This window comes from Dermacentor silvarum, chromosome 10 (assembly GCF_013339745.2).
Source record: "Dermacentor silvarum isolate Dsil-2018 chromosome 10, BIME_Dsil_1.4, whole genome shotgun sequence".
Taxonomy (NCBI): Eukaryota; Metazoa; Arthropoda; class Arachnida; order Ixodida; family Ixodidae; genus Dermacentor; species Dermacentor silvarum.
In genome coordinates, this window is record NC_051163.1 from 61,598,219 (window position 1) to 61,608,497 (window position 10,279).

At 49.8% G+C, this 10,279-nt stretch overlaps 2 protein-coding genes across 3 annotated transcripts; both read left to right on the forward strand.

Moving 5' to 3' along the window:
* The first annotated feature begins 131 nt into the window (after window positions 1–131).
* On the forward strand, window positions 132–9,527 carry LOC119431588 (uncharacterized). 2 transcript variants are annotated; one of them, XM_037699067.2, is made up of 8 exons: window positions 132–343; window positions 4,360–4,677; window positions 5,101–5,286; window positions 5,980–6,054; window positions 6,152–6,271; window positions 6,509–6,592; window positions 6,679–6,739; window positions 7,910–9,525. In XM_037699067.2, exons 2-8 carry the CDS (start codon window positions 4,539–4,541, stop codon window positions 7,974–7,976), a joined length of 732 nt encoding a protein of 243 aa, XP_037554995.2. In that variant the 5' UTR covers window positions 132–343; window positions 4,360–4,538; the 3' UTR covers window positions 7,977–9,525. The 2 variants fall into 2 exon arrangements, with proteins under 2 accessions (XP_037554995.2, XP_049513490.1); XM_049657533.1 differs by lacking the exon at window positions 132–343 and having other exon boundaries at window positions 4,539–4,677; window positions 6,152–6,259; window positions 6,506–6,592; window positions 7,910–9,527.
* On the forward strand, window positions 337–4,438 carry LOC119465792 (scaffold attachment factor B2). Its single transcript, XM_037726245.2, has 2 exons — window positions 337–1,080; window positions 1,112–4,438. The coding sequence occupies exons 1-2, from the start codon at window positions 438–440 to the stop codon at window positions 2,989–2,991; spliced, it is 2,523 nt and encodes an 840-aa protein (XP_037582173.1). The 5' UTR covers window positions 337–437; the 3' UTR covers window positions 2,992–4,438.
* Window positions 9,528–10,279: the final 752 nt, after the last annotated feature.

A 10,279-nucleotide genomic window follows, 5' to 3' on the forward strand; every position in this document is an offset into this window, starting at 1 on the left:
AGCATCTGATGTTTTTAATGCTCACATAATAAATTTTGTTCAAAGTAATAAGGCCAGTTTTATGACCGCAGAAATTTATTAGAGCTATTCATTATAAACAAATGCGCCCCAGCTTGTATTTAATTTATTTTCCTTTGTTAGCTCGCTGCCCTTTTGCGCTCGGCTCGAACTGGCCAATCACGTTCTGCAACGAGTGGAAACGCCGCGCGCCATTGCCGAGGCGTGCGTGGAGATTTGCGTTGTGCTCGATCGTACACGTAGGTTTGGTTGTGTGTTTGTGCCCGGCGCCGCTGACTCTTCTCACAAGCGACGTCCACCTCCCGGGCTCGGGGTCTCGGAACAGGTGCGTCCCGACGTGTTACTGTCCTCGGGGGCGACTTTTTTTCGTGTCCGTTGTGTGTGCGCCGTAGAAGCTTCGGAGGCAACAGCGAGCCAAGATGGCTCCCACGGCAGATAACGTAGGCCTAACGACGAAGAAAACTATGTCAGAGCTTCGTGTGATTGACTTACGCAGCGAGCTCGAAAAGCGTGGACTAGACAAGACAGGCGTGAAGGCTGCGCTCATTGAACGACTGACGCACGCGCTGCGCGACGAAGGCGAGGATGCCGACACGTTCGAGTTCGAGGTGCCCGCCGAACAGACGCCGGTGAAGCCGGCCGCGCCGGCAGCTGCTGGCGGGTCGGTGAAGAAGACCGTAACCAAGCGCGTCAACAAGAAGTTGGCGCACGATGCCGAGTCTGAAACGCAGAGCAATGATGACGCGCATGAAGGCGGCGAGTCCGACGAAGAGGACGAGCCTGAGATCGAGACGCTCGACGAAGAGGAGGAAGACGAGGCGGAAGGCGGCGAGGAGAAATTGAACAATGGCGAAGCCGATCCGAAAGGGGACGGCGAAGAAGCCGCCGCCGCCGGCGACGATTCAAAGGCGGAGAAAAAGAATGGCGCGAAGGATTCGGCGGCTAAAGACGACGAAGACGCAAGTCACGAGGCCGAGCAGGCCCTGATCGTGCACGCTGATGACAACCACGACTTGGACGCGGACATTGAGGAAGATAACCAAGCCGCCGCAGTGAAAGAGAGCCCAAGTACCTGAAACCTCGAAACCCGCAGCGGGCCCAAAGACTGCGGCCGCGAAAAAGGCTGCTGCAGCAGCAGCTGCCGCAGCGGAGGCCAAGAAGGATGGCACCGAGGGCGCCAAAGCCGAGCCCAAGAAACCCACCACTCCGAAGGCCACGAAGGCTGCCGGCAAGGTGGTGAAGACGACGCCGAAGGCGGCCGCAGACAAGGAGCCCTTGCGTAACCTGTGGGTGAGCGGTCTGGCCAACACCACGCGGGCGGCGGACCTGAAGGCGCTCTTTGGCAAGCACGGCAAAGTAGTGTCCGCCAAGATCGTTACCAACGCCAAGACTCCCGGCGCGCGTTGTTACGGCTTCATGACCATGAGCACCGCCGATGAAGCCCAGAAGTGTATCCAGCACTTGCACCGCACCGAGCTGCACGGGAAGATGATCTCGGTCGAGTGCACCAAGCACGAGCCGGGCGGCGCTTTGCGCAAGTCCGAGGCCAAGACCGGGCCTGTCGTCGCGGCTGTGAAGACTGCAGCCGCGACCAAGGAGGGCAAAGAACCTGCTGCCAAGGCAAAGCCGGCAGCTGCCAAAGCGGCCAAGACGAAGGCGGCGGCCGAAAAGAAGGCTGCCGAAGCCAAGGACAAAGATGACAAGGGCGAAAAGGCCGAGGAAGACGAGGCTGCGGAAGAAGCGGCCGAAGAAAAGGAAGACGCCGATGAAGAGGAGGAAGGCGATGGTGACGAGGACGACAAGGGAAAAGACAGGAAGCACCGGGACGACAAAGAGCGGAGGCGAAGCCGAAGCCACTCGCGAGACCGTTTCGTGCGCCGCCGTTTCTTCCGACCGTTTATCCGAGGCTTCAGAGCAGTGCGCGGCTTCAGGCGTCCGTTTATCAGGCGGCCTTTCTTCCGTGGACCGTTCCGTGGCCGCATGGGATCAGACTACCGCGAATCGCGAGAGCCGTTCCGCAGGAACGAAGATGCCGCCTCGTCATTCCGCCAGCGTGAGCTCGAGCGCCGGCAGCGCGAGGAGGCGTTCCGCATTGAGCGCGAGCGGGAGCGCCTGCGCGTGGAACGCGAGAAGCTGGAGCGTGAGCGACTGGAACTCTTGCGCCTGGAGCGCGAGAAGCAGCGCCTCGAGCGAGAGCGGATCCAGCGTGAGCGCGAGGAACTTCGGCAGCGGAAGATGGGGCGCGCCGCTGAGTTCGGCGCCGAGGCGCCGGGCCTGATGCGGCGCCCCGTGAAGCGCCCGTACGACGAGGAAGCCGGCGTGCTGGGCGCCGGACCGTCCCGCGGCGGCATCGAGGCCGGCGGTGACGCCTTCTGGAGAGACCGCAAGAGGCCCCACTTGGGCCCCGGACGAGACTATGACCGTGGCACGGACAGAGACGACCGGCGCTTTGAGCGACCGGGCGGTGACTTTGGCGGTGACCGAGAGTTTCGTGGCAGGGTCCCCAGGGACAGGGTGCCCCGCGAGTCGCCGCCAGTTCGAAGGATGGAGCCTCGTTTTCAGTCTAAAGAAGGCTTCTCGGGAGCCGGCGGAGCGTACGGTAGTGGCGGGGCCCGCTTTGGAGGCCCCCAAGCAGCTGGCGGTGGGGGTGATCACTGGAGCTCCGGGGGCCGGGGTGGTGGTGGCTACTCCTCCTCCGGCGTAGGCGGAGGCTCGTGGAACGCCGACAGCCGCAAGCCCGACTCGGGCCACCAGTCTTGGTCCTCGCAGCCGGACCGCTGGTCAGCAGGAGGCGGCAGCATGGGAGCGCGCGGAGGCATGGGAGGCAGCTCCATGGGTCAGGGATCGCAAGGTTACAACTCTGGAGCAGGTGGCTCTGGTATGATGGCCCACTCTGGTATGGGCAGCGGTGGAAGCTTTGGAGGCACTGGCAATCGGTACATGGGAGGCGGTGGAGGGGTCAGGCGGTACTGAAGAAACCACCCGGCATGATGAGAGGCTCCTCGCAGTTTTCCCCCATATTGTCACCGCAGTGGTTTATCCTAGCAGCAAGCATGTCTGTCATTGAAATGTGAAACCCGCCATCTATTGTTAATTTTTTGTTGTCATTTATTGAGGCACTGCCAACCTCCTTGTCTTGAGCACCATTGAGAAGCTGGATGGAAAAAAAAATGGTGTAGGATTGAAAAGCTACTCGTGCCCATTCATTTTGACACCTCTCCGAATGTATACGTGTGCCCGCTTGCACTCGAGTTGAAATTCAAGATGTTCGAGAAAATTTTTTTCACACTTTGTACCGCGTCTGAAATGTTTGTTCCCTGAATGAGGCAATGTGCTGTCGCAAATGGAAGATGTTCTAGGCAGAGATGGATCGCATGCCTCGTGTCATTTGGCAATTGTGGCTGTGGAAGGTCAAACAGCGTTTATTAAATCAGCCATTTTGTTTCGAATTGTTATCAAATTCCCAAGGCAGAGCTTTTCGATGCTCACAACAGCAGTGCAAGCATCGTGAAATAAAAAAAGAAATGGCCAAAGATTTTCAGCATATTTGTGTACAGGAAAGAAATCGTTTCTCAAGAATTCATGCGTCTTCAATATTGTATAAGCCCCTGCCTCGAGAAATGTGCAAGTGCAAAGGCAATTCTATCAGATGTTTAAAAAGCATTGTGTGAGAAACGTGGCACCTCGAAGTCTACACATTTCGTCATCACTTCTCAGCGTTTGCCGTTGTGGAATGCTCGCGCGTTTTCCTACATCTCGCACCAGCATCGTCTCACGTTTGGCAAAAAAAGGATTGCCGGAGAGTCTGCGTTGTAGACCTCCCCATATTTTTTGTTCTTTTAGGTCTCCATTTTCTTTCAGCATCCACAGTGGTAATGGTTGCGTTGTTTCCCTTGTTTGCATTGCCATTGCCTCATTTATACATCATTAGAGTGCAAAAACAGCAAAGGCATTTTGCATCACTCCGCACTTGTGTGATGCATTCGTGCACTTTTTTTCCATAAACTAAAATTCCAAACATCATTTTGTATTCTATCAAAATGCCTTTGCTGTACTGTGTCACAGCTGTGCCATCACTTTGTTACTTTGAGTGTGTTTTCTTAATAAAAACATTCGTTGGCTGAGCCAGATTTAATTTTCTTGTACATTATTGCTTGCTGCAAGTTGTGCGCAGTTATCCCAGTTGTACGTGTAGTCCTCAGCATCGTTTAGTAGCAGTTCACTGCTACCAAAGGACCTGATTAGGGGCATTAGTATTATCATTGTAGCCTTGTGTAATTATTGGGAGAAACGTTTCATCCAAGTGCAGTGCTATTAATTCGTCATGAGTTTCATTTTCAGCGACCAGTGCTCGAGCGCCCCAGGGCCGGGACCCAGCTACTGGCAGATCCTGAATAAATATCGTTCTTTCCACATAACACATTGACATGCTCTGTCTCCTTTGATTTGTGTTGTGTTGTATTTTGGCCGCCTTATCTGACCTTCCGAAGTGGCAGGAAGGCGTTGTGCCCAGCAAGGAAATGAACCACCCGATATCGCGACGGAGTTCGCGCCGCAGGCCAATTTGTGTAGGCAGTTCATTCCTTGCCGAGATGTTGCTAGTGACATTGCTGGCGTTCGCACAATGCAGTTTGCCGACGGCCGTGCATGGCCTGGGTGGTAAGCCAATCTTCCGAGTCCGTGAACTAATTACCCCGTTGCATTTGCTTATTAACGCCAACCGACTTTTGCTGCTTTTAGGCATGACGTACATTTACGTATGTCCTGTGCTACGGAAGTTGGAAGCTTGAACGCTGCTCAGACGCGACTTGTGCAATTTAGGGAGACTTGCCAAACGGACCTGGCGTTTTAACATTTCACGCAGCTGGCGAATCAGGGGAACTGCTTGCTGTTTTGGAGCTTGTCTCTGAACGATAATTCTGCTCAAAATTTCGTACCTGAAAGCTCGCCTAACTTTGCTGGAATGGGGAGCGCCAAGTTTGTCTTAACGCGCCGCTTAATGGCAGAATCGAACGTTGGCGCACTTGCGCGGCCCATTTCTGATTCGGCGCCCCGCTGGGTCTGTGCTGTGCGGTTATGCAGTCCCGTACAGTCTGGTGGTGCTCGGACACGACGACCTCGTCAACGACAAGACTGTTCGCATATGGGACTCGGACGACAGCACCTGCTTTTCAATGCCTTCGGAGCTGAACGAAACGATGGCGTCCGTGCGGCTTTTCCTCGACCCACCAATAGACGTCGGCCTCGTACGAGTCGTGTCAGAACCACGTGAGAAAAACTGCGGGCCTCTTGCAATTTCACGCTCCGCTAATCTTGTAGCGAACTCACTTCTAATTTCTAGGGTCGTGTAATGTTAAGATTCATTTTCAATTTTCTTGCGCGAGGTCTTCGTTATCGCCAGTATCAGCCTCTTGCTGAGACTGGCGATAAAGAATTAACAGAATCGGAAGAGAAGAATCCTTACATAATAAGGCCCCTAGATTATTTCCTACCGCCCGCTGCTGCAACACATTGTAATCGCGAGTCCTGACAAAAACCATACCTTTAAGCTTTCGAATTTGCCGCCATTTCTAGCCGTTTCACATGACGAAATCAGCGCGTGACGAGAGAGCTTTTACCCACTGCAGATAAGCTAGACAGCTCTCGAGTTGGAGTAAAAAGAAAAGCAATCAACATAGCCTCGTGCTTTCCCTTGCACGTTGACATCAACTGCTTTCTCGCTCAACTCCTAGTGCCACTGTACTTTCGAATTTGCGTTAACGTTAATCCAATGAACGCCACCAAAAAACGTGCATGACGTCACGGCCATCGGCGCGATCGTTGGGCGCTTCACCCACACATAAGAGCAGACAGACACTGCACATAGATCTGCCCTTTCATACTTCCAGCACATCTTTACTGAATATTTTGCTACTGTTCTGCTGTAAGCAAGGGTCAACTATAATTATATACATTTTCCAGAGCCAAATGTTGTTTACTACCTCCTTGAGGACAACAGCAATGGATTCCCAACAGCTGAGAAAGATGACTTGGAAGGTGCGAAATCGCATTACGTCTAGTTGTACCACAGGCTGAACAGAGTGCAACTATGCTGGTTGCAATAGATGTAGGTGACTATTAATCACATCCGCAGGCAATGTCTGGATCTACGGCGGAGAGCTTTCAGCCAAGGTCCGTGGTGTCGACATACACAGTGTAACAGAACTGTGCGAAGTGTCCATATTTAACATCAGCGACAAGATAGACAAGATAGGTAAGGAAAATTCTGTCACCAATTTCTTGTTTTATCTTCTGATATTCAATAACATAGGTGTTGCTCTTACAGAGTGGAAACATTAGGTTCCATGCAAGAAGCAGGCAGTAATAAATATTGTATGTGAAGACACTGTCATTGCAAACATTCAAAGTTTATTTTAATTTATCACGAAAATAGGTTTGCTTAAAGATGTCCAAGGCCATAGTGGATGCACAGAACATTGTGTTTTTCTAGATCTTTTGCCACGGGCTTCAGGGCGCACAGCAGCTTCTCGACAACCAGTGACCGCTGGGAAACTTTCGTGGCGGCTTATTTTATGCAAGTATTACATTCTAAGTTACGCTCTCAAATAACTATGCTGTTGTACTTGCCAGTCATTAACCCTACTTTGTCGCTTTATACAGATGCCACGCTGCCAGTAATGGCCGTTGCAGCAATACTGGCAACAGTACTTTTCTGGAAAAGGTGAATGCATTGATTTGTCTTCAAGTGCCAAAGCCTCGAGTGTCTTGCTTCGAATAATTGGCATAAAGTGTGAGCTTCATGTTTTTTTTAGTCACAAGAAAAAGTAACTTATCCATACTATAGTAAATGACAACCCAAGAATCCACCGTTGTCCAACGCAGTGAGAATACGTATAGATGTGCCATCCAATCACGTTCACTCATTTCAGTAATGTCATGTCGAAGCCGAACTTCTTTTAATACTGACGTCTCTTGGAGATTATAGGTCCGTTTGATTCACCTGCACCACTGTGAGCCAGTGCATGGCAGGGCACGAGATGTGCAGAAATAGTGCAACTCAACTTCAATGGTGCAGGCACAACTCGAAACGAGTGCAGAGGTGGTGCAGGCATTATATTTTGTCCACCTTATGCGCGCCGCCTACGTCAGTTTGAAAGGCCCTTAAAGGCAGGTATGTTTGGCTTCTGAGGCGTAAACACACCCCACGTTGGGTAGACTAAGCACAAGCCCATAAAACGGGTTTTCAATGGTACTTACGTCTGAGTCATGCGTTGTCTGCTGCGCAGCTGCTATGCGTCTGCATGTCTGCACTAAGCTGGCACTGTCAGTAGGGAGGGTGCAGAAAAATCGCGCACCAACCATGTATGTTTCCTGCACCGTTTGAAACAAATGGCGTGGTTCAGAGGGCGCCATCGCTGCACCACTCGAATGGCCGGGAGCAGCACTTCGTGAACTGGTTCAAGTGGTTCAGTATGGTTCCGTTGTCTGCATTTGTACTTAATTCTTGTGTCGTCCCAGAGTATAATTAGTGACACCTATAATAGGGCTGGCTGTGCCTGTCTGAACATTCACCTAGTCCATAAACCGCTACAGCTACAAAAATGCTCATGCAAAAAAAAAAAAAAAAAGTAACCTATGACAGGAAGTCGCATTTCCCAAGAGATGTGTAAGCTATGCAGATAGCAGAGGCTCAGAGGCTTCGTTAATTGTACGGTTGTGAGATTAAGTCTAGTAAGCAAGAAACTTGAGTAATCTGCTTTTTAACAAGATTCATCTAAGAGCATGTCACAGTGGAACATAGAAGTGTTACAGTGCACATGCACGCCTATAGCTGAAGCTCTTGTGCAACCCTTGCCTGTGGCTAAAGCTCTCGTACAATCCTGCCAACCAGGCGAAAAGTCCCCTGCCTCCATGCCAGCTACAGTGTCCGAACTACACCCAGCGAAACGGCAAGGTAGACGACCCCTGCCATTAACACCGGACGAAGAGGAGGACGACATGCTCGCATTTGACACCAGCGACACGGCAGCTCTCTTCCATAGCCGCATTTCCGGCCAACCCGAATGGACTCGATCACAGAGGAACGGCCATGATGCCGGCCGACATCGTGGCTCAAATCCCGACATCATATCCGACCTCACATTTGTCAACCACTTGCTGGAAGCGTCACACGAATATGCCACACTGGAGCCTCCCTCAGAAAGGGACTCCGATGCTAAACACCGAGATGTGTGAGGCACAAAAAAAACTAGGGGCCCTTCATGACATGTTTGAGTTGCACTAAAGGGACAATAAGGAAAAATATTACATCAATCTAGGCTGGAAGGTTATTGTTTTAAGGTTCTATTTGCATTACTTAGGCGAGAGAGAGTTTATAATTTAATGGAAAAAAATTAAGGTTGAGCTTCTCTTTCAATTTCATGCTAAAGACCACGGTGCTGGTGACGTCCCAAATTTCACTCCAGCTTTCTCACAATTTACTTATTTTATGCTGGAGAAGCTTCCAATGTGGCCAGATTTAGCCTTTGCTTTCTTTTGAATGTAGTGTTAGTGCCATTGGTTGACAAACAAAAAGGTAGCCTTAACCAGATGCTACAAGAATCTATGGCATCGTAAGAAGTTGCTTCAGGAAATTCGAGGTGGTGTCACCATCCGTGTTCAGCTTCATCATCCTTTCTGGCTTACAGTCTCGGACCACAGTGAAATTCCTCTATTTGGTATTCCTCATGTGCGACCTACCAACCTATTTCAGCTTAGTATTCCTCTATAGTGTCGTTTTAAAGGGTCCCTAACAGCACTTGCTTGAAAATTTAGTCCTCAATTGGCCTGTCCAAGTGCCAATAAATATTTTGACAAAGCAATCTTGTTTAAATGTTGCTATGACTTCTGAATGATGGGTGTACAGAGTAATAAAATTACTCTCTCGGCTCTCTTTACAACAGAGCTCCTTTTTCTTTTTCTTCTTGATTTTACTACTTACTGGCAGCATTGCATTCCCAACCACTCCTATGTTTTCACCTGGGCGCGTATTCACAAAAAGCTGCTACGCTAGAATTGTTCGTAAGAAAAAAATTCCAGCCAATTCTGATATTGGACATATATTAGCAAGGTGACCTGCCAATGGCAGAGAACACTTACGAACGCAAATTTTTAAAAATTTGACCCCTGATCTCATTGCCTACATTGTACCAATAACGTTATCAGCATCGCCCCCCATCTCCTCTTGACTTTCCCGCAACCATAACCAAGTACTGTGATTGTGGCAGCAAAGCTGGCATAACAGACTATGTGTGGTACACAGAATAGCACAAGCTTCCATTTGCTGGGCAATCTGCTGCCCCGATAGGCAACAGCCAAAACGTCGTTTTAACAAAGTCGCACACAACACAGAAATAGCTTCTGTATATCCGATATTCATTATAGGCATATATTCGTAACATGCAAATATGAGCAAGAGACATAATAGATTTACCTCGTGATATCCAATAATCCACTATATCCTTGTTTTAAATATCGAGGTTTCTCTACTCAGATAAAGATGATCGTGCTCAGGTGCAGTGTTGAGGTAATCAGCACCACACTCAATTATTCTATATGTTTTCGATGTGCTTGCAGTTCCCTCAGTGAGATGCAGTGTTACAGCTATAACCATACAGGTCGATGCAAAAATGATGTCAACCTAGCTCCTCCTTACTGGTTGTGCAGAACCTGAAGAATGCTCAGCTAATGCCTGCTGACGAATGCTCGATTCATGTGATCTCAAAAGACACTCGTATAAAGTCAAAGCACAGGAAGCGTGGCATAAAATTAAAAAAAAAAATATTGTGGTGTGTAGCATCCCCGAACTTCACAGTGACACACGTCGTAGTGGAAGGCTCCAGGTTATTTTCAACCACCTAGGATTTTTTAAGGTGCACCTAAGTGTCAGTACACAAGCGTTTTTTTTTTTTTTTTTTTTTTGCATTCTGACCCCATTAGAATGTATCATGACCAGGAGATGAACCCATGACCTCATGTTCATCAGCAGAACGGCACTGAGCCAACACAACAGGTACTGTCGCGAAGAAACACAAGCAGAAGATGCAACATTTTGCTTTGAACAATCCTGTAGCCTTCTAAAAACACTAACCACTGTACGCTATCGCGCCACTTCGCTTACTGGTCATGAGCTTTATGAAACAGAATGCGTAAGTGTGCTGCAAATAGCCTGGTATGGTACTGATAACAACATGCTGGGGTCTAACTACATAGGGAGGGCCCA

Coding starts and splice junctions, on each gene's coding strand:
- LOC119431588 (XM_037699067.2), top strand. CDS start 4,539: ATGAACCACCCGATATCGCGACGGAGTTCGCGCCGCAGGCCAATTTGT. Junction 6,593..6,678: donor TTCGTGGCGGCTTATTTTAT/GCAAGTATTACA, acceptor CGCTTTATACAG/ATGCCACGCTGCCAGTAATG. Junction 6,740..7,909: donor ACAGTACTTTTCTGGAAAAG/GTGAATGCATTG, acceptor CCTGCCAACCAG/GCGAAAAGTCCCCTGCCTCC.
- LOC119465792 (XM_037726245.2), top strand. CDS start 438: ATGGCTCCCACGGCAGATAACGTAGGCCTAACGACGAAGAAAACTATG. Junction 1,081..1,111: donor AGCCGCCGCAGTGAAAGAGA/GCCCAAGTACCT, acceptor CGAAACCCGCAG/CGGGCCCAAAGACTGCGGCC.